Raw genomic sequence first — 24,612 nt, 5'->3', positions numbered from 1 at the left:
AGGATCGAGTCCCGCATCGGGCTCTCTGCTCAGCGGGGAGCCTGCTTCCTCCTCTCTCTCTCTGCCTGCCTCTCTGCCTACTTGTGATCTCTCTCTCTCTCAGTCAAATAAATAAAATCTTAAAAAAAAAAAAAGGGGGGTTCACAGATTAACTGAGGTAAATGGCTTGCGAACAAGGAATGTGGCAAGTGTTAAAATGAACTACCTTCCAGGTAATAGAAGAGCTGGGCAAGCATGCCCCGAACTCTTCAGAATTCCAGTGGCACAGAAACTGGCATGATTGGGTTGTCCATATGGGTCTGCTATTGTGCCCTTGTGTGTCTTATTTTCCCGTTTGCGTCCATGTTCCTTGAGCAGGCGCCATGTCACTACCTCCACGTGCCCACATGCCCAGTATATCGTCACTTACATAGTAGATGGTCAAATAATGCCTGTGGATTAAAGAAATAATTTTCTCTTAAAAAAAAAAGTAATAAAAACAAAACTAAAGAGTAAAGAGCCTTCAACTAAGTTTTTTTTTAAACAAGAGCATGGGCTTATAAACCAACAAGAACAGGCTATAAGAAAGTGAGTCCTAACCACCAGCCAGATGTTGACCTTTTCAAATTTACACTGGTTCCAGGGTGATCTTGCCTCCAGAAAATGATCGATTGCTCTCCTCAGGGAGTGGTGACATTCTGGATGAGGTAACTCTGATGTTTGTGTCCACTTTTTTGACCACAGTCAAAAGTCAGACGTGTATAAAGGCCAGAGTAGCTTCCTCTTAATTCAAGAATTATAAAGTTATTTCATGATGTGACCCATAACGTGATCCTAACCAGAAACCAACAGAGAAGCAGTGTTTTTATTGATGATTACAGTGCCTGGTGGGAGGGCTCTGTATTCTTAAACTGGAAACATTGACTTGCCTGTTGCTGGGATGTCTGTTTAGCTGAGAGTCCAGCTGCTGGAGCTGATGCTCCGTTCTTGAAAGTGGCCGACAATGTAGAAAGCATGTGCCAAACAGGTACCTGACCTTGAAGATCCGGGACTCCTGGTCTTGGTTAAGGGTGCATATTGACCAAGCTACAAACTTGTGAATTAGGCACGTTTCTTCAGGTCCTTCATTCACCTCTTCTCTGATGATCAATGACTACAATGTATCAGTCATATTTATTCTGTGTTGGATCTTCCCTCTGTTTCTTTACCTTCTGCCTAATGCAGGCTCTCACCCTTCTCTCCTTTGGTGAAGCCCTAAGGACTCATCTGGCTTCTCTAATCCACAGTCACTTGGCAGCTTTGCATTAATACCAGAATGATTCTTTCTGAACCCGAACTCTTCATGTTAAAATGCATCAGTGGCTTCTTAGGGCCTTCAGGGTTGAGTTCAAATTCCTTGAGTGGCGTGTAGGACACATACTCAACCCGCTTTTGCCTGAGCCACACAAGACCATCTATCTTTTCCCGGACTCTGCTACCACATTACATTAATTTCTTGCTTTATATTTGTACCCAGATCATTTCATTCATGGTTTCATTCTCAGCCCCCCAAGATCCCTGCGAGGACAGGAAAGTAGGGACCATTTTGTATTCCTCATTTTACAGAGGAATACTAGGGGATTAACTCCACACTGATCTAACAGGCAGGTACTACACAGAATCAACTCTTGGTAATCTTTATGTACATTATAGAATTCATGAGTTATCTGTGCAGAAAGTGCAATGTATATTTTTATGCTCTAGCATATTATTCGTCTCTGGGACCCTGTGTTCAGCTAATTCTTTCAGGAGAACTGTATGCTCACTTAAGATACATGTATATACATTTATATTTCCCCAAATGATTAAAATATTCCATTCCAAAATTGGTTATGCTTCTCTTTTTCAACAGTTGTGACCATTGGATCATTAAATACTTTTTTAAAAAGATTTATTTATTTAACAGAGAGAGATCACAAGTAGGCAGAACAGCAGGCAGAGAGAGGGAGAAGCAGGCTCCCTGTTGAGCAGAGAGCTGGATGTGGGGCTCAATCCAGAACCCCGAGACCATGACCTGAATCAAAGGCAGAGGCCCAACTCACTGAGACACCCAGGTGCCCTGATCATTGAATACTTTCAATAAGTAATATGGAAAGGTAGAATTTTTAAGGCACATAAACTGCTAAATATATTATATACAGATATTAATATATAACATCTACATCATAGACAATGAAGGATAGGAGAGGCGGGAATTCTAGATTAACCTGTATATGCATAGAAAACAAGTGTCTCCCCTAGTGATATTAATGGAATATCATAAGCTCATTTTAGTACAAAAATTTAAATTAAAAGGGAATGAGGGGGTTATAGCATAGAGGCTGTTAAAAAGTCTCATTTTCAGCAAATCTGGAAAAAAAAACACATCATGAAGGCAATTTAGTTTATTTTTTAAACATTCCCTATCGTGTTGTGAAGACCAAAAAGCAGCTTTGAGGTAGTTCATAAAAACGAGAATGCAAAGAAGAGGGAGATAAACTGGGAGGAAACAAAGAGGAAACCATCCAGTTTAGTTGGCCAGACTGATTAACACAGGAAACGTAAACACCGTCCCCCAGTGAAACAGTGTCACCGTGTTGGATGTGCACATTCACTTCTGTTCAGATTCCTCTTGGAATGTTTGTAACCCAGGACACTACCTGTGTTATTTAAAATAATAATAATAATAATAATAATAATAATAATAAAGGGGCATCTGAGTGGCTCAGTGGGTTAAGCCTCTGCCTTTGGTTCAAGTCATGATCTTAGGGTCCTGGGATGGAGCCCCACATCGGGCTCTCTGCTCAGCGAGGAGTCTACCTCCTCCTCTCTCTCTCTGCCTGCTCTCTAGCTACTTGTGATCTCTCTCTCTCTCTCTCTCTGCTAAATAAATAAATAAAATCGTAAAAAAAAATAAAAACAGATTTGGAAAAACTCAGTTTTGCTGATCAAATTATATAGTTAACTGAAGTAAACATGACATGTAAAAGTAATATAATTTCATTTAAATTTTCCTCCATGAACTTAGAGATTAGAGTGTGAATGCGATGACTCACTAACCATGATCTACACTGTGTAAGATGATGCAGAAATCAAGGAGTTATCTAAAATAACCAGGTAAGGACTCCTGTGAAGATAAACTGCAGTGTGGGACAGTCACTTAGCCTGGCAGCCAGCTAGAAATGGATTGCTTTTCTAGTTAATGTATTAGTTTGTGGTGGGGGAGAAAGATACGCAATTTAAGATAATTTGTTTACCTCATAGAGACCGGGAGTGTTAGAAACATTTGGAGGAACATATCTTTGTTTAATGAAAATAGCTTTTTTTCTTTCTGCTTAAAAACATAATATAGATGCCAGGAAATAAGGTAAACTAGATTACGATAAAGTAACAAACAACCTAGAAATCTCAGTAGCTTAAAACAACGAAGATTGATTTCTCTCTTGTGTTACGTAGCTATCACATGTCATCTGGGAGCTCTGCCCATGACGGTCTTACTGCATCCAAGGTTAATGGAATAGCCATTCTCAAAAAAATTGTGAGCTGTAATGGCACAGGGAGAAGGAGAGAAGTCAAGAGAGTCTCCACACAGGGAAGTAAATTGTCACTCCTGAAACTGACAAACAGCTTCCACTGAGGACTCATTGACCAGAACCAGTCACATGACCCCATCAAACTAAAAAGGGACCAGGGAGTGGAACTGTAATTATAAAATAGGGAGCCAGAAATTTTGTCAGATAATTCATACTAAAAATTTCAACCCTATAGGGATTTAGGAAGAAGGAAATTTTGATCACTGAAAATTCCACCACCCAAATAACATTTGGGGGATTGCCTGCCAGCTATTTGTGAGTGTCTGAATGGAGAGATGATAGAAATACAGTTTTTTTGTTTTGTTTTGTTTTGTTTAAAGATTTATTTATTTATTTGACAGAGAGATCACAGTAGACAGAGAGGCAGGCAGAGAGAGAGAGAGAGAGAGAGAGAGAGAGGGAAGCAGGGTCCCTGCTGAGCAGAGAGCCCTATGCGGGACTCGATCCCAGGACCCTGAGATCATGACCTCAGCCGAAGGCAGCGGCTTGACCCACTGAGCCACCCAAGTGCCCCTAGAAATACAGTTTTAAGATCCGCTTTTAACACTTAATGAATGTCTCACGGCGCAATATCCCATTAGAAATGCATCCTTCTTTTTGATGGTTGCATAGTATTCCGTGGAATAAATGTGCATAATTGATTGAATCTGTTAGTGAACAATGAGGTTGTTTCCACTTTCTTCATTATAATAAACAATGCTATAATTATCATCCAAGCACATATCTCTGGGTTTTTACATCAAACGATAGCAGGATTTTCAGGTTTGGTAAAAGTTGCAAGATTGTCCCACAAAAGGGATGAACTAATTTAGACCAGCACCTAAAGTAAATGAAATCATCTATTTCTTTACAATTTTGACAACCCTATATGGTTTTAGGTTTTGCCACAGGAAGAGGCTAACAGTAATCCTCTCCTTGTCATTTTTGGAGAAGTTGAACAACTTTTTATATGTTAGTTCTCCATATGTATTTTTCTCCTAGTCTATTCATGTACTTCGCTCATTTTCTATTGGAAGTCATCTTTCCAATTGATTTTCACATGATCTGTGTATATTAGAAAGCAAGCTGACATTCAGTACATACTGGTAGAGCATATTATCCAGCATCCATTTTTATTACACAGGCATCATGATGTACAAATTGCAAGATATATTTAATATCTCGGTTGATTTTAGTATAATAACAGTTTGTCATATGTTACAAACTTGATTTTTAATGTTTAAGGTGTCTTGTACATATCTTAAACTTTAAAACTTTAATAGTCAATCTTTGTGGCTTTTGCTTTTATACCATGCAGGAATTTCTTTCCCAGTCTAAAAATTACCAAAATACTCATCTGTGCTTTCTGACAGTACTTATGGTACTTTTGTGGTTTCACTGACTATATTTTTAATATTTTGTATGCCTGGGGTTTGTTTTATTGTAAGGAGTGAAGAAGAGATACTGCTTTATTTTTCAAGTGGGCCAGTGGACTTTGGGGAAATTTCTAGTGAATATTGAGGAATGTGAACAGAGGAGGAAAATATTTTATTTATTTATTCATCCATTCTTTCATCCATTTACATTCATTAACAAAGAGTGGAGTCCTTTAGTTCACATGCTGTAAGGGGAGATTTGGTGTCGAAATGGAGCCTAGGACTTTACTATACTCAACTTTTACTTCAGGGGTAATTTTTTAAAAATTAATTTATTGATGGACAGACAGATCACAAGTAGGCAGAGAGAGAGGAGAAAGCAGGCTCCCCACTGAGCAGAGAACCCCATGCGGGGCTCGATCCCAGGACCCTGAGATCATGACCTGAGCTGAAGGCAGAAGCCTTAATCCACTGAGCCACCCAGGCACCCCTCAGGGGTAATTTTTAAATACTTAAAATGTTTTCATTTTGGCTTCCATGACACAGACATTTCTGATTTCTCTCTTACTTCAATATCAACAATGTATTTTTGCAGTCTCTTCTTCCCTTTTTGTGTTGTTAAAATGGTGATTTTCTTCAAGGGCTTTTTATCTTGAACCTACCCTTCCCACCCCCTGCCAGCCTTTTTACACTTTCTGCTCAATATCACATTTGCCTGTAGGATTGGATACAATTTATTCTGGAGCCTGTGGAGGAAATAGGCCCAGAAAGTAGTTGACTATGTTGGTCTGGAGCTGAAGAGAGATCTGGGTTGAAGGTGTTTATTTCAAAGCCCTTTTTTTTTTTTTTTTTACATTTTATTTATTTATTTGGCACAGAGCGACACTAAGAGAGGGAACACAAGCAGGGGGAGTGGGAGAGGGAGAAGTGGATTCTCTGCTGAGCAGGAAGCACGATGCAGGGCTCAGCCAAAGGCAGACCTGAGCCAAAGGCAGATGCTTAACAACCAAACCACCCATATGCTCCATCTCAAAACCTTATATACACTGTAAACTTCACTGTATGTATCACTGAGTTATTCAAATACTTTGCTTACTTTTCTGTTGTCATGTTTGTTTGTTTATATCTATTGATTTGAGAATGCTCTTTGTATGTTAGGACCAGGGTAATAGTCAGTCAGTGCATATCAGTACAACATCCCCAAATAACCTTTTCATCTGTGTCCCCTATATCACTTGTCCAAGTCAGAAATATGGGTACCAAATTTCGACAGCCCTCTCTTTAAATCTTTTTTCAAATCAGTCACAAATTTTCATTCATTCTGTTTTACCTCTTCACTTCTCGTCAAGGCTCTTTACTATATAAACCCATCATAGCCTTCCAGTTCACTCTACCAGGGTCTCCCCAAGCATAATGTTGCAGTCTTCTAAGGATTTATTTGCCTTAGCTTTGCCTGTCCCTTCCTGCTCCACGTAGTCTATATATGACATCAAGAGTATGCTTTTTAATGTAAAATTTTCACCATTTCTTCCATGAATCCCTATTTTCAGATGAGAATGTTCCAATGTTATAATGTCAGACATGTAAAGAAATCTTCTTATGCATCCATCAAAAGAAATAAATCTTGCCATTTGCGACGACATGGATAGAATTAGAGGGTATTATGCTTACGAAATAAGTCAATCGAAGAAAGAACTATCATATGATCTCTCTGATATGAGGAAGTAGAGATGCAACGTGTGGGGTTTGGGGTTTAGGAAAAGAATAAATGAAACAAGATGGGATCAGGAGGGAGACAAACCATAAGAGACTCTTAAGTGTCACAAAAGGAAGAGGGGGGTGGGGTTATGGACATTGGGGAGGGTGTGTGCTATGGTGAGTGCTGTGAAGTGTGTAAACCTAGCCCCTGTACCCCTGGGGCTAATAATACATTATATGTTTATAAAAAAAAATTTTAAATTAAAAAAAAAATCTTCTATTCCTTGCTTACTTTTGGAAGAAAAAATATTCTAAATTCAGTTCCGCATGTTGAGTTTACAGTATCTTTGAAGCATACAGAAACAGATGCTGAGCAGGCATCGTATATAAGAAGCTGTAGCTCATGGTCAATGAGCTGAGAATATTGATTTGGAAATGTTCAGTATGTGGCCATGAATGACACACAAGTCTGGTGATATCATATGGAAATACATTTTACAGCGTGGTGTAGAGAGGGACCTAATCCTGAGAGCCAATGAAATGCAACACTTCATGTTTGGATAGAGAAGAAGCCAACAAAAGAGACAAGGCAGGATTGGCCAGAAGGGTGGAAAGAGAGAACATGTGGAATTATTAAACAAACAAAGAAACAAATAAACAAATAATGGGGGGCACCTGGGTGGCTCAGTTGTTAAGCGTCTATCTTCAGCTCTGGTCATTATCCCATGGTCCTGGGATTGAGACCCACTTTGGCCTCCCTGCTCAGGAGAAAGCCTGCTTCTCCCTCTCCCATTTCTTCTGCTTATGTTTCCTCTCTTGCTGTGTCTCTCTCTGTCAAATAAATAAATAAAATCTTAAAAAAAAAAATGAAAGAGAAAATTTGAGCATAGAGAACATGTAGAAAGTTGGAGGTCACTGGTGGCCTTAGCAAGAGCAATTCCAGTGAGTCAATGGAGTGGAAGCCCATTTGAAATGTCATGATAGGGAATGAGCATTTGCCAAAGAATTCGAGAGACGCAGCTATGAAAAGAGAAAGAGTTTTTGTGTATTGATTTAAGTCGCTAGAATTTTCAGCATATTTGAATATTTCAGTTCTTGCCTTCTCAGTTACTTTTTAAGTATAAAAACATAAGTGTACCCAGTTCAGCAAGTAGGTTAAGATGTGGAAGAGCAGGGGCATCTGGGTGGCTCAGTGGGTTAAAGCCTCTGCTTTCAGCTCAGGTCATGATCTCAGCATCCTGGTATCAAGCCCCGCATTAGGCTCTCTGCTCAGCAGGGAGCCTGCTTCCTCCTCTCTCTCTTTCTCTCTCTCTCTCTCTCTCTGCCTACTTGTGATCTGTCTGTCAAATAAATAAATAAAATCTTTAAAAAAAAAAAAAAAAAAGACGTGGAAGAGCCTAGACTAGTCTCTACTGTACAGCAATCAGTACAAGTAAAATGTGAGTCTATCTTCTTTTCCCTCCTCCCGCTCTGCTGGACCCGCCATCCTTTGTAACGGGACAACCCACTGTATGTCATCACAATAGAAACACGGTTTCTGTGTTTCTCCATAACCTGCCCTCTTTTGAGCCTCTCTTTCATGTCTGTTTCCTGGGCACACTCGAATACGTATGTATAATCTTATCTAGTTAAGTTGAATTGCCTTTTTTAGCTCTAAAATTTGGAGACTAAATCTGTTGCCCTCTTTACAAAATAGATTTAACTCTCCTGGACCCTTTCCAGATGGGCAGTGGTTAACAAGGCAGCAGGTTCTCTGTACGATGGTAAGGCAAAAACGAAAACAGGATGAACAGCAGTAGAATCACCCTAGCCAAACAGCACTAGTTTCTGCACAGAGAACTTCTGTTTGGAGCAGATGATGACAGGTTTAGTCAATATTTCAGAGAGAACACAAGAGATGATGGGAATTACTGTCTAAAATTTAAAAGCTCTATCTTTAACCACTGATCTAGGGAAATTATCCATACAAGACTTTAGACTTTACAGTTGTGTTATTATATTGAGCATGATTTTTTTTTTCGTACAGCGTGTATTATTTTTCTTCTTTCATAGTGGCTTTGTGTCTGTCAGCTAAAAGGGAGCTTGTATGGAGTGTATAGTAATCAAAGAGATGAAAGATGAACGCATATAGAGCTTTTTTTTTTTTTTTTTTAAGCACTATTAACTCAATGGCATCTACCTGGAATGTAGATGCACTTTGGTGATTTCATTTTGATAATGCTGTACGCTGGTCTCTGATAATTGCCTTCTGTAATTGGAACAAATTTATGATTATGCTAATTCATTCTCAGCCACCCAATATACGGAAGCTAATCCATATCTGTCCATGCATTTCCTTTGTAGATCATTTCATGATTAGCCTTTCACTGTGGCTGATGGAAACATTTTTATTCTGAGCAGACTAGATTTCTCAAGCGGTGTGTATATATGTACATGTAAGTGATATGTGTTTGTGTATCTTTATCTAATTGTATGTAACTCAGATGTCAGCTTCCAAAACCAGTTTATGATAGGAACGTTTAGAGTCTTTAATCCTTTAAAATTGCCATTTTCTCGGTGCTTGAGCATTTGAGTATATGTTACATGGTAGCAAGGAACAGGAAAAGGGAACTGTTAAAAGCCACCATCTTTATACCTGATTTACATAGTAGAAATTATGGGAGAAGATGTGAACAGAGAAACAGTTTTGAGTCTCTCTGAAACTCAACTCTTTACAATCCTGTTAATTCTTCGCATCCTAAAATAGTCTCTTAAAATGAAATGGCACAAGATGCTATGATCATGGTCACTCCTTGGCATATCAAGCTTTGGAAGCATCTTCTAGGTGTTACTTCATCAAAGGATCAAACCCAGAATCTTCTTTTTCCCTAGCAGATGGGAATAAGCAAAGATGTGTCGCACTGTGGAAAACACAGCTAAAAATGGTAGCAGGTGCGTCCCCTGATGGGTCCCCTGCCCATCACTTCTCTTTCCCCCTTCTATTGACGTTTCATCGGTTCCATCTTCTCTTTTGCCCTGATCATCCTTCCTGTAAATGTTTTACATTAACATTTACATTTTTACATTTACGTAACGTAAATGTAAATAAAACATTTACCTTAACATAAGCAGGGCTCCTTCTTCACTAGTGACCATGTTACACTTTTGGTAAACAGTGGATCCGGGTGTTCCCTTTCTCAGAGACCCTTTTCCCTGTCAAAATGAATAAGAAAATAACAGACTACACCTGACTTTCATAACTGAAAAGGGGGAAGTTAAAGGGCGACACTGATCTGACAAGACGCAGACGGTGTCAGAACATCAAGTTGCATCATCAGAATTCCAGCTTCTGCATGTCTGTCGTTTCCTTCAGCATCAGCGAGTGCAATTCAAACTGTGATCATTAGGTTTCTATCATTTGCCCGGTTCTGCTGCTCTGACTTCACAATTAAGCTGGATTTCTGCTTCCTTTTGTGATGCATAATCAGATAAGTAGAGCTAAAGTGAAGAAACTGCAGTGTAGGTGGCTTTAAAATCAATCTATACAGTCTGGCAAGAAAAAGAAGACGAAAGGGGAAAACTGATAGTACGGTTATAAATAACTTGAAGGAAATATTATCAAGGAGAGAGGAGAGGACAGGTGACATCTCATCTGAAAGCAGCAAAACAAGTAATGGCCTGAACTAACCTTAGAAAACAGTAAGCTCAGGGGCGTCTGGGTGGCTCCGTCAGTTGAATGCCACCTCTTGGCTTTGGCTCAGGTCATGATCTCAGGGTTGTGGGATCGAGCTCCACAGTGGACTCTCTGCTCAGCAAGGACTCTGCCTCTCCCCTCTTCCTACCCTCCCCCCACTCATATGTGATTCCTCTCTAATAAATCTTTTAAAAAAAGAAAAAAGGACAGTATGCTCCATCATGAGTAGAGGAATGTCACGCTATGCAATAGGAAAGTCACAGTTCAGACTTATTCGAGAAGGGCAAGTCAAATTGTGAAAAATGTTGAAGAACAGCACTTTATGTGGTCAGTAAAAGACATAAGAAAGTGTTTTGTGGTAGAAAAAGTATTTGGAGGCTACTGCTTCGAGTACTGCCATTTTCCAAGTATGCTCTATTAGGCAAGTCAAAGAATCTGTGAAATGGGAAGAAAATCTTTTCTTTGCGTACCTTGGAGTTCTAAAATCAAAGGAGATAATGTCTTGTGTCACAATGTATTGACTTGGGAGTCTCAAGACCATCACCAGCATCTCTGTGGCTTCCTGCCTTTTGCTTATCGTCCCAGGATGGCTGTCATGTCTTTAGAATCACATTTGTGCCCAAACAGGTAAAAGGCCAGAAATACCTGCTCCTTTTCTCAGGAAAGCAAACGTTTTTCTACATATCCCCCAAAGGACTTGGATACGCTTGGCCTTCTTAAATATTTTAGGACTGCAGGCTCTATGGCCCCAGCCTGATTTCATGGACTGTGTGCGCCACTCATTTCTGCTCATTGGCCAAAAAGCCAATGAAACACCAGATATCCTTGAGAGAGCGACCATGACTTTTCATGAGTTATATATGGACAAATATTGAGTAATTTTTATGTCAAAACAACTCTGGCCACACCCTGCACAATTCTGACACGTTAGTGTAATGTAACCAGAAGGTGCACATTCGAATGAGAGCTATCCTTTAAATCAGGCCTCTAGGAGAACATACGCTTGTTCCAACAGCGTGGCTTTTATCAAGAAAATTTTTATAGCTCTTTCTTAGGAATGATCATGAAATCCTGAAATATGTCTACAAAATTATCTTTGACGGTGCCAGTCCTCTCTATTTCAGTGTAATTTTGCAAATAGCATATGGTCATTCCGCCCAAATCTGGCAAATGGTAGAGATGACTGAGCACAGTTGTTGCCAGCAAGTCTCTCGGTTTCCGATTCTGGCTCTGCCATTGACTATGTGTCTAACTCTGGGCAAGGTATCCTTGGGTGCTGACTCGGTTTAGTTAGCCCCTTATCAGGTAGAATGAATTCCTCTGCTTTCTGTTTTCTCATAGAAGTCATCACATTTGTTATTTTGTAAGATGGGCACTTCACAGAAAGTTTGAGATGTTTCATAGGGAATGACCACATTGGGAACTGCTGTGCCCTTCCAATATTTGCCTGGCTCTTCCTCTCTTACTCCCTAATGTAGTCTTTCTCTCCACTGTGTCCTACAGGCTGGCCTTCCCAAGCCATTCCTCATTGTAGTAGGAAGAAAAAAAATAAATAATTACTCTTATATAATTCATACTTGGAGCAAATACATAAAATTCAACATAAGACCATTATGAAGTGGCTCCCAGAATATATTTAAGAATAACTTCGCTAGGGGTTCCTGGGTGGTTCAGTGGGTGAAAGCCTCTGCCGTTGGCTCAGGTCATGATCCCAAGGTCATCGGATCAAGCCCCATATCGGGTGCTCTGCTCAGCAGGGAGCCTGCTTCCCCTCTCTGTCTCTGCCTGCCTCTCTGCCTACTTGTGATCTCTGTCTGTCAAATAAATAAAATCTTAAAAAAAAAAAAAACAAAAACCAACTTCACTAACAATGTCTGTGTTCTGTATCATATCTGCACTCAACTCCGGGATCTAAAGCAAGGATAGCCTTCTCCTTCTCCTTTGACCCTCACAGCGCAGCTTGAAGTTTTATTGTATGTCTGCAAGTATAGCACACCAGTCTCTAAATTTGTAAGCACATCAATTTGAGCTAGAAAATGTATTTTAAAAATAAATAAATAAATATTTAAACCTTAAAAAAAAAAAAAGAAAATGTATTTAAGAGATGCCATTGAACATCCTGGGAAGTAGGTTCTGTGAAAGAGATAAAAATATTTAAAACATTGTTCGTATTCTTAAGGAACATGCCACTGAGTCATTTTCAGAAAGAAGATGATCACAGGCAATGAGTAAATGGAGAACCTTCCTAAGTCATAAATCTGAGTTTACATCTGTAATACATATAAATAACTTAATTTCATAACCAGTCTCGCAAATCCTGACAGAAGACTGGAATTGGCGGAGAGGTACATGATATCAACAAATGGTCCTCACTGGCATTTTCTCTGGGATATTAAGGAAAAATTTCAGGGTGATGTTATCTAGAATTCAAAGAAGTGGTTTGGGATCCTGCATAGGAAGAGAGCTGGCCTATGAAAATTGCTTTTTCTTTCTAGTTTTGTTTGTTTTGTTTTGTTTTGTTTTTTTACATTTTTGAAAGTTTAGTAACACTGCCTTCTCATTCTTTTATGAAATATTAAGAACAAGAGCAGGGGCATTAAATTCTAACATAATGTTTGATGGAAACAAACATTTAAGTATAAGGTATATGTGTATACATTCATAGATGTCTCGGACAAAAGGTCCATAGGGATGAAATGTTAGGTCTCGTGCGAACATTTTCACCTATAACCCAGGTCTCAGATAAGGGAAGCCCCCACAAAGCATTAGTCCATTGCTCTTCCAAAGGAGGTTCCCTCCCCATCCAATTGCACCTTGTCACCTGTTGTTGAGAAAACCTATACTCGTCAATCACTTATATTCGGTCCTCAGCTAACCAGAATGACGGATCAGGAACCTGCTGTCTGGCACGAAATCTAATTGTCTTTGATGGTCTGCTTTTCCAGATTTGTTTATCAACTGGAAAAATCTACAAATTGCAGACCATCTGTACATAACACTATGCTAATAGATGCGGGCGTCCTGCAAATCCATAAGCTCATTACCTCTAAGTAACTAGTTTCTTCACACACATGCCTAACTGGGATTATCCATCTAAACCTCATAGGGAGAAATATGAAGCATTGTTTCTCCGAGGAGTGAATGCCTCTAACAACCTTCTGGACTGGTAAACCTCTCTGTCAAAGAGACGACCTGTGAGCACAAGGTCATTTGGCTTTAGTGATACAAATGTCCGTTAGCCTCAAGACAGTCAATGTATTGATCCCATAATGCTAATTTGGAAATTTGTGTTGCTTCTGTTAAGGGCTTAATGAAGGTGCTCTCAGTGTTGGCAACCTCTTGTAAAATAATTTTCCAACTCAATATTCATGCCCTTATGATACTTGTCAGACATTTCCAGGAGAAAGCCTGGAGAGTGGCATATGATACATATGAGCCAAACCATTTTTGGATGACGGGGAGGCAGAGCTAATGGAAAGGAATTAACTTCAGTGAAGGACGCCAAGCCCTTCTATGTGGGAACATACATGAGTGGTCAGGAGGCTGATGGGTTATATCTGTGGAGAAGAGGGAGTGGGTCTAGTTCCTGGATGTATTTTCTTTGGCCCTTGCAATAGATTTTTGAGCCATCGTGTTAGAATCAAGAAATATTACATGAGACTAGGTGACCCTGATTTTCTCATGAGAGTTGGAAGCTCTGGTTATACTGGTAGCCACGGTCTGAAACTGACTGGTGGCTGCACGAGTCCTGTCTTCTACATTTTGTCATAAATGGCGGCCGCCATAATGGCGGCTCCCATACACCCTGACATGGAGGCTCCATATTCCAGAAACTGAAAGGCCACTATGATACTTTTAAAGCAAGAGATTTTTAAGCAAAATGAGCTCATTATCTCTTTCATTCTACTTGTGGGTTTTTTCTTTCTTTCTTTTCTTCTTCTTCTTCTTTTTTTTTTTAATAGTTATGTTTCTACCTCAAGTGGTAAAAACAAAAGAGACAGAAAGTGAAAACATTTTTTAAGACAAATGAGAGTGAGCTCATTCCTTTGGGGAAATGAGCAGCCCCTTGTTTTTAATATGCAAGCGATGTTCATGGATGTCTTGCACCCAGGGCCACTTCTGTAAGTTTATGATCCCTCCCTGGCCCCCAGGAACATTTGAGTTTGCAATTGCTGGTGTAGGGCATGCTTTTTTTAAACTTATTTATTAAACTACTCAACATTAAGAGCACTTAGCTCATCAAAAATGTTTTAAAATTTCTCTAAGTGACAAAAGCGTAAATCCAAAAGCAATTTGTCATTTTTATAAGCCCAGAAAATACCAAACTGATTTCCTCATAAAGATCCTGCCATCAGTTTAATGGATAAACTATTAGTTTACAGATAAAAAAAACAGTCCCACTGTCAGGAGTGTCCTAATGCACCGCTTGTTTATAGACATAATTGGATTGAGGGACCTCAGTCAGGACACCATAAACACCTGAGTGTACCACAACGTGTATATAACTATGATATCAAATACATCCTGTAACAGTGTTTTTCACACTATGAGCTGGGGAGACCCAGCAGCAGACCATTGCATATGTCCATGGTCCATATGGGTGGATAGGGGGTAGATAGCATGGTGGGGGCAACTTATATGGTGGTACAGGTTGTGTACTGAACATCTCTGCAGGGCATGATTGACATAGGGAAGGATAAGAATGATCTCTCCCCGAGTTCTGCCAGCAGTGGCTCTGGGAATGGCCATGTTAATGCAGTGTAGGGTCCCTCACATCTGTGGCTCCCATACCCTCACTTCTTCAGCAGTTACAAGAAATTTCCTAATCTCTTTTTTCATCTTGGGCTTTCTGATAAGCATTAGACTGAGGGAAACATTCTATGGTTAAATATAAATTTGAAAACCACTGCGCCACATGGTAATTAAGAGAGATTTTTTAAGCTAAAATGATTTTGTCAGATTACTAAATAGCTTTCAGTTGAATGTGCCACAATTAACCACCAGGAAGAAAAGGTTTTTCTTAAAACCTCTCTGAACATATTGCATTTTTCTTCCATTTTTTAAGTATATATATGTTCATGATTTTTTTTTTTGTTTTATGAATTTATGATAGCACTAAACATATAATTTTGCATTTTGACTCTTTCATGTATTAGGAGCATTTTCTATGTTTTCACAACTTGAAATCATGACTTTCCATGTCTACATAACATTAAATCATATTGTTGCATCATGATTTATTTAAACAAAGCTCGGTTTGGCATGTGGCTTTGGCATATGTTTTCTTTCCCCTCCCTCCCTTTCTCTACCAAAAATAATTTACTGTGTTGAGATCCTTGTTGTATCCCTAATACTTCCCTTTAGTAAATTCCTAGCATTACCATTACAAGAACAAAAGACATTACTATCTTTAAGACAATGAGGTAGAGATAAATATTAGAAGATTAAAGCAGATTGGACAGAGTAGTGGAGCAGGAAGGGAGGCTGCTTAGGAAAAAGGTCTATTAGGCAAGACCTCTCTGAGGAGGTAACCGTTATCGAAGATTTGAATGAAAAGTGAGATTGAGCCGTGAGGGTGCTTATGGGAAAGGCTTTCCAGGCAAAGGAATCAGCAATGTTAAGGCCCTGAAGTGGGAACTTGCTTTGAACTTTCTAGGACTGGAAGGAGTCCAGAAGGGCAGGAGCAGAGGGAGCACAGATTACCTGGGTCGGAGGAGGGTGGTCATCATTAGTGCCTGTGCCTCCTCCAGGCTGGCACCCAGTGACCCCTTCAGGAACTCAGGCTGGTAGTCACCCTTTCCTCTTTACTTCGTGGCCCTGAACCACATTCCTTTTTCTTCTCTTCCTGACATGTAAAAGCAGTTCTCAGATCGCTTCTTTAGCTATTTTGTGTCACTTTCTTTTCCAAAATTGACCTCTTGGAGGGTAGTTTTTGGATGGTGATGTTTTGGTACTCTGAACTCTTGTTAATGGGGGAGTACTTGGGGTAAATTTCATCACAGAGACCAACAAATCCTTACAAAACCAAACTGTTGTACAACAGATGCCACTTGTTTATTGGAAATTAGAATTCCTTGGATTTAAACAGCAATGAGGTATCTTATTCCAAAACCAACTTTGAATCACCTGCGCTAATGCTGGGCAGGGTGTGAGGGAAAGTCCCCCAACGCATTTGCTACTGTGTGGTGTCTCTCTGGGGTAGTTACTGCTATAGCTTTTCTGTGTTAAATTATGGTTTTAATGTGTCTGTTAAATATCTGCGTATAATATACGCTGATACGTAGAGCTAAATGGTTGTTGTCAAATGAGATACATCTAGTGCTACCAAGATGGCACTAGAGAGTGGAGAGGTTGTTTAGATGTGGAAGCAGGACACAGTGAGAAGGTAGGCAGTTCAGGGGTGAAGCTGGCCCTTTTGATAAAAGAGGGGCACTAAGGGTGGTGAATTCTATCTGGGAGGGGGGGGGGTGACGATCCAGGGAGCAGAAGGTTCCATCTCTGTCTTCTCCAGATATCCAAGGAAAGTGACATTTGGGTCAACAGTAGGATTTCAGCAGAACTAGAAAGAGGGAAATAGGTTCTCCAAGAGCAAACTAGAGAAAGTATATCAGAGATGGGACTAGTCTGTGCTCAGAGAAGTCCTCTCTTCCAGAAGAGAAGCTGGGCCTTAAGTGTGCTGGGCATTTAACCCAGCCTAAATGTCTGTTGGATAATTGAAGGAGTTTTTAACATAACTGATCACTAGAGAAATGTATCTCCAAGACTAGAGAACACTGAGATTTGGATTTTAATCCCTATGATTGCCCAAATCTGTATTATATTGGCCTTTATACATTATCACACCTTTAAAAAAAATTTTTTTTAATGTTTATTTTAGGAAGAGAGAGGGACAGAGAGAGCGCAAGCAGGGGGAGAGGTAGTAGGAGAAGAAGGGGAAAGCAGACTACCTCTCTGAGCACAGAGCCTGGGGCAGGGCTCCGTGCCAGCACTCAGAGATCATCACCTGAGCTGAGACCAGACCAAGAGTTGGCTGCTTAACCAACTCAGCCACCCAGGCGCCCCATTCCACCTTTCTTAAAATGTGTTTAAATGCAGACATTGACCTGAAACCTTGTGGGACAACATAAATATCCTCTCAGCACAAAGTTCTGCAATGTGTGTTGATTTTCTGAGCTCCCTATTGGACTTGTCATGGAAACATAGTCGTCGTCATCCGTGTTGCAATAAAATGAAATATAATGAAATGACCTAATTGTAGTCTCCTCTTTTCCCTCCTTCACTGCCTTTTTAAAAAAATGGGGTCAAAGTCAGTGCATATCATGTACTGAATCAAGTAGTCATTTCCTGAATATACCAGATGGCCTAAGTAAAAGGGATGAGATATGGAAAAATTCAGTGCCGTTGCTCTATATGTTAGGAATGTGTATCTCCCCCACACTAGAACTGCTCACCTAGCAATTCCAGAAAAGAGTTCTTTTTCTTTTTCATGACCAGGAAGCGTTCTTTTCTTCATATAGGTGGAGTGGCTGAAGAATGAGGAGCCCATCGACTCCGAGCAAGACGAGAACATTGACACCAGGGCTGACCACAACCTCATCATCCGGCAGGCGAGGCTCTCGGACTCAGGCAATTACACCTGCATGGCAGCCAACATCGTGGCCAAGAGGAGGAGCCTGTCAGCCACCGTGGTGGTTTATGGTAAGACCAGCCCAAAGGCCAGGAATGGGTAGGGAGGACGGAAAGCAGAGAAGGAGAGGGATGTGTATTTCATTACAGCTTCCATCGTTTAGAGCTGAAAGGACTTCAGGGGTCATCCACTACCGTGCTCTCTCCTGCCTCTCCCACTTGGTCGGGGAGATGTGTTTGCTCTTCCCTCCAGTCCTGGACTTCTGTGAGAGAGTGACATTTCCGATCCCTCTTTTAAAAAAATTATTTTAAAAGCCGTTCATTTTCTCCCATCGTGTTTATATTTGAAAAGAAGTGAAGTGGGCAGCTTCTGCCTCCCACCCTTCCCAAATCTGGCATCCACCCCCATCCTCCCCAGACCTGCTGTGGGCACTTCCTCTACTGGCACAGGAAATCCACCAGAAACAAACATTACCATGTGCTGAATATCTCAGGTATCTGATAAAAGAACTTCCCAGCTATTTAAGTAAAGGTATTCCCTTTCACCACAGAAGAGCCCTGGGATTTATTTCTGAAGCACTTAAAGTAATAGAAATTCAAATGCTGATATTTTCCGCCTGTACTCTGGCTTTTCAAGTGCTTTGGAGATAATGCTGATGACTTCTTCCCGTTTTTCATAATTTCCCACAGAGGAAACTCTCTGGGTCCCTCTCCTATCAGATGAGTAGACAGAGGGATAGAGACGGGCTGAGCCCCACTGTTGCCTCATGATGGAGCGGACAGTCGGGTCCGCAGGGTCTCTTGGTCCCTTTATGCCGAACTCACAACACCCGGCGCAGTGGCTTGCACATAGTAGGCAATCAGTAAAAACCTCTCTCCTTTCTTTCTCCCCTCCCCACTTTTCTCTCTCAGTGAATGGAGGCTGGTCTTCCTGGACAGAGTGGTCAGCCTGCAATGTTCGCTGTGGTAGAGGATGGCAGAAACGTTCCCGGACCTGCACCAACCCAGCTCCTCTCAATGGTGGGGCCTTTTGTGAGGGAATGTCAGTGCAGAAAATAACCTGCACTTCTCTTTGTCCTGGTGAGATATGTGTAGCTTCCCTTTTCCCCTTCTGACCCACCAACACTAGTAAGCTGGTGGGAAGCCCTGAGTAGAACCTTCCTTCCCAAAGTTATCCTCTCCCACCGTCTCACAATGCAGCCTTTGTCCAAAATGCTGGGATAGCGAGCACCTGGGTGAGAGGCCTCCATTTGGGGGCGTACAAATGTTTAATATTCATTCACGTGATCCTGGACACTCACCATCAACACGCCAAAGTCTTTGAAGTATTTCCATATCACCCGTGTCGAGTCAGGCTCAGCCTTCCCTTCTCTCCTTGGGTTCTCCCATCGGGTGGCACTTATACGATAACAAAGATGGCGTTGTCCATGAGCACAAAGCAGGTAGCAGAAATTGGCCCCATCTTCATCACTTACCAATCAACTAACCTTCTCGGCGTTGTATTTATTTCCAGTGCAGTTGGCGGAGATCATACAATATCACAGCAGTTTCTATTTTACATGTGGTCTGTGTTTGCCTTCCTTTCTGTAGAAGCTTCATTGACCAAATATGGCTCTTATAAGCTCTTTTGTTCATCTCTTACTGGCTCTAACCCAATTTCTACAATGAGGAGTAGATGAGATGGAAGATGACTTTCTTTCTGGAAAGCGTATCCTCCCACTGAGAAATAAATTGATCCTGGGTCTCACATGCGTTATAAAACATTAACTCCAAGGACACTGGACTTGAGCCTCGGGTCTTTAAAATTTCAGATCTAGTTCCGCTGAGAGCTAAGCTGCGGCTCTGCCAGCAGCTGTTTCTTGGAGTTTCCTTTTAAACTCGTATCCAGTAAACATTTATTGAGTGCTTACTATGTGCCAGGTACTGTGCAAGATACTTTTACACATGTAATGTCATTTAACTCTGTGTTGTGAGTTTTATTAGCCCCCACTTGACAGAAACAGTAAAGTAAGGCTAAGGGATTGCCCAGGAGCCAATTTGTGAACATAACTGAGACAAGTAGTCGGACATTTTGCTTCAAGTTCAGTATTTTTTAGGTTACCCTCTTCTCGACTCATTGCTCTAGATTAAAAATTGCACAATCTATCTTAACCCACATAAACGTGGTTGGACTATTCCTAGGAGGTAATGGGACAATTGCCTCCAACAGCTGCCATAATCTCTAGGGTCAATTTTTAGTGGAATTAAAATCAGTGTGTTCATTTCTACATAGAGCAGCAATCTGTGACCCACGAAATTCTATTTATGTAAGTCCTGGTATCTTGGGGTTTGACTGACCTGTTTTACTTTAATACTGTCAATATATATATAGGTTTAACTTCTTATTGTTTAGGGCTTTTAGGGCTTAAAGATAGTTTGTTCTACTCTCTGTTCTGAACTGTCAACCCACTAGGAACTGGTGATCACCGCCATATACTTTATCTGTCCATCTAAGATGTACTTGGGCATGCAAGACTGGGAAAGAACGGGTAATGACATTATTAGCCACCCCAGGGGCACTGATCATGCGAATGCTTGCCTAAATTCAGTAACTGGTCTCCTCCTGAAATAGGCAGAGAATTACACCACGGCTTTTGTTAGTCTCTGTCTTTAGGAAAGAAACTATGGAGAGAAGATAAACAGATTTTTTTTTTTTTTTTTTTTTTTGGTGGTAGTGATGATTTCTTTAAAAATCCAGCTATAAGAACAACAGCAGTCCTGGGGTGAGTCTCCTGAGAGCTGCCCGCATCATTCTAATGGTGGTTCCTTTTGTTTCCCTTGAAGTGGATGGGAGCTGGGAAGTGTGGAGCGAATGGTCGGTCTGCAGCCCAGAGTGCGAGCATTTGCGGATTCGGGAGTGCACGGCCCCACCCCCAAGGAACGGGGGCAAGTTCTGTGAAGGGCTAAGCCAGGAATCTGAAAACTGTACAGATGGTCTCTGCATTCTAGGTAACACCTTCTGTTTCACATTTTCAGTGTTTGTCCACAACTTGGAAAGAAATGTCGTGACCATTCATTTGCTCGAACACATGAGCAGAACGTGAAATCCTTCTCCGAGAGCAAAAAGAAAATGAGTGAGAAGAGTAGAAAAAGTGACCCAATACATTTTTAGGAGTGACAGGGTCATTTTAAATATTGTCTCACTGTTACTTCCTTAAAGGTGCATACTTACTAATCTAACCAATAATGTTTTAAGAGCGCTGATTTCAGAAAGTGGTTAACGTTGCTTTTTAGCTCAGCAGTTCTTTTCTTTCACTAGCCACCATTTTAAAGTTTGGTGACATTCTGTTACTGATCACCTTATGCTTTTATTGAGGCCAAGAATTTCGCAGCACTGTAAAGCATTTATTTTTTATCTAATATATTTTGTATTTTATAAATTTTGTATTATATATATTTACTATATATTTTTTACTGTTTTACATATATATGTATCTATATACCATATTTATATTTTAATAATCTCCAGAGACCATGGTTCTGTGGCAAAGGACATGTATTGTGACCGTTACCTTACAAATAGGGGGGGGAAATGACCCTTGAGGATATGGGTGGTTTTGTACCAAAATAAAATGTCCAGTTCAAAACTCCCAAGCCTTTGCTCTATTCCTAAGGTTATAATATCACCATCTCCAGGTGACAGTCTGACCAGGTAAGAAAGTATGGGAGGATCAAAGCATCATATAGACAGGTTTTTGGTGCTGTCCCTTATACAAGCTTTGTGACCTGGGCATGTCACCCAACCGCTTAATTCCTCCATGTAAGTATCAAAAACTCTGTTATTAGAAAGTCTAAATGATAAAAGAATATATGTGAGTATTTCATGGCACAGAGTAGGGGCTCAGTAAATACGAATCCCTTCTTCGCTTGCCGACTCAGATGAGCTAAGGTGTGTTGACTTTGCTTTTAGGTCCTTAAGAAACAGGAGATTTGGGACACATTCATTCTCTAGAACTAAGTAGCCTTCCTGGAAGATAGCCAGCAAAAAATAATATAGCTCAATAGTTGGTCACCTTTTCAGGAATATGTGTTGCTATTTAGGAAAATGACAGTATGAAGGGAATGTCTGAGTTGGATCTACTTTTCTGCATCGCCTTCTGGATAGCCTTCCGAGCAAGGATATTCAAACATGCTATTGTATTCTCACAATAAATTTAGGTACTTAAAACATTAGCAAAAATGATTACTACTTTGAAATGACCACTTTTGATGCCCATAGTGCCTTTATTTTCTCAACTCCAAGTACTAAAGGCCCCACACAATTCAGTGCCAGAAACTGTATCAGAAGCTGTCTGTGAGGGCAGAGCCATGCTTTCTAGTTTTCCAACCACTGGCCTTCCTCTGAATGCCTTTTTCTCTCTCCTAAAGTGTTAGGAAATTTAACACAAACTCGGTAGCAAAGAGGTTTAAGGAAATGTGTTTTTGACCATCCTTGACTACCACCACATTTTCTGAAATAGACCTTTGAGGTCTGTTTTTTTAACACAGAGCCATATATTTTGATATAGTTAGGACTGTGAATCTTGGCTGTCTTCTAAAGAACTGCTGACAGTATAACTCTTTGGCTACTGGCTGAATTTTAGATGATCATAGTAATAACCCTCTCTATCAACCATCGATGAGATGTGCACCTGGGGGAAATCTGTGGCTAAAACTTGGTCTTTGAAGTACTGCTGGAAGCAGACAATCGTTAGCCCTTGAGGGAAGAAAGAATTGTCAGATATGTGAATATTATCTATTCACGCTTATACTGTGGTGTACCAGGCATTTGTCATTTGAGTAAGAGTTGTCTTTAGAGCTGAAAGGAATTACCAGTCCTTAAAGTGTCCTGGTCAGCCTAGACCTCAAGTCTCAAATTTGAAAGCTGTATAAACACACACACACGCACCCCTTAATACATATATACCTTATTAAATTATGAATTATATAAATTATAAATATATATATTTTTATATGTACATATATATCTTTGTATTTATATATAACATATTTATATATAATAAACTATATATAAATGAGCCATTTCCATATACATATATATAATAGAAAAATAAATTATTCCATATATGTATTCCATATATATATTCCATATATATATATGGAAATGGCTCATTTGATTATAAAAGCCAGCAAGTCCAAAATCTTTAGAGGCAAATGTCTCAGTTCAAAGACAGTTAGGCAGGAGAATTCTCTTACTCAGGGGATGGTTATGCCTTAAACTGAGCTTGGCTCAGTTTAATTATATATATATATATATATATATATATATATATATAAAATATGTATTATATATAATATATAATTATAAATTATATAAATTATAAATATATATATTATATGTACTTATATAGTTTTTTATATTTATATATACATATTTATATATAATAAACTATATATATATATATTATATATATATAATAAACTATATATACGTGAGCCATTTCCATATATATATATATATATATATATATATATATTTTATACTTGATTATAAAAGCCAGCAAGTCCAAAATCTTTAGAGGCAAATGTCTCAGTTCAAAGACAGGCAGGAGAATTCTCTTACTCAGGGGATGGTTATGCCTTAAACTGAGCTTGGCTTTGGCTCACCTACATCACGGAGGGCAGTCTGTTTTCTCAGTCTGCCAATTTAAATGTTGACCTCATCCCAAAACACTCAAACAGCATGATTTTCAACCAAATACTTGGGCAGCTGATGGCCTAGTCAAGTTGACCCATAAAACTAAATCACCACGGATGCGTATGTACTTGTGAAGTTCCAGAGCTTCGTTCTGCCGCTAGAGTGGGTCATGGCCATAGCTGAGGCAGTTGCTTGAAGCAGTCCGTTCGTTTATGGAATGAACCTCTCTGTAGACATTGGCCATGTATGGTTTTAGTCACACATGTATAATTTAGTGCGTTTTTGGTTTCTGTTTTCCTATAGTGGGAATAAAATCACTAGGGAGACGAGGAACCTTGGAATATGTCCGGCATTGGAACTAAGATCACTGTGAAGTTCCGCCATGAGTTTAAAATGCTGTGAGCCTTTCCCCTCTGCACATTCCTCCGTTGTCTACCCAAGCATGGTTTTCTAGCTTCCTTAGCCTCCGTCTTACGCTTATTGAGATGTCAGTCAGATACGCTCAGAGACGCTTGAAGGCTACAATGACTAAGCATTTTGAGGGAAAAAGAAGAAAGCCTCTGAAATCATAGAGGTGAATAAGATCTATTTTTATATCAATGGAAAAGGGTGTGTTTACACGAGCCCAACACCAGAACATAGAGAGAGCCTGGCTACCAGTGTCAAGGAAAATGGATTCCATTTTACCGTCTCTGCAGGAAGCAATGAACAGCAGTCTAGTTAAATGGTGCCAACATCACCGCACGTGTCACTGGTCATCTGCCATAGTGCTCTTGGTAAAACTAGCTGTTTCAGCGATGAGCGCCGGATTTGATTAAAATAGCATCGGGCAACAGCTTTGTGGAACAGGAGCTTTGCAAAGGATCTAGGTCATGTTACAGTTGGGAAATCTCCTTCATTCTGATTTTTTTTTTCCTTTCATGCCAAACATGACCCTCAAGCAATTCTTCAGTTCCCAGCTTTTCTTGGAGGTTTAACAATGGCACTGCTGAC

General features: G+C 40.1%; 1 protein-coding gene across 4 annotated transcripts in view; it reads left to right on the top strand.

Moving 5' to 3' along the window:
- The window catches only part of UNC5D (unc-5 netrin receptor D), a 544,123-nt gene that overhangs the window by 413,579 nt on the left and 105,932 nt on the right, over positions 1-24,612 (top strand). For 2 of the 4 annotated variants that reach the window (XM_059156224.1, XM_059156223.1), the window contains exons 5-7: positions 17,834-18,014; positions 18,855-19,022; positions 20,766-20,930. In XM_059156224.1, coding sequence (XP_059012207.1) covers positions 17,834-18,014; positions 18,855-19,022; positions 20,766-20,930 — 514 coding nt within the window. The remainder of the gene's footprint in view (positions 1-17,833; positions 18,015-18,854; positions 19,023-20,765; positions 20,931-24,612) is intronic. The other 2 variants (XM_059156226.1, XM_059156225.1) reach the window with 1 other exon arrangement.

Source organism: Mustela lutreola, chromosome 18 (genome assembly GCF_030435805.1).
Source record: "Mustela lutreola isolate mMusLut2 chromosome 18, mMusLut2.pri, whole genome shotgun sequence".
Classification (NCBI taxonomy): domain Eukaryota; kingdom Metazoa; phylum Chordata; class Mammalia; order Carnivora; family Mustelidae; genus Mustela; species Mustela lutreola.
Note: the sequence above shows the minus strand (reverse complement) of the source record. Positions and strands in the feature narration are given on the sequence as shown.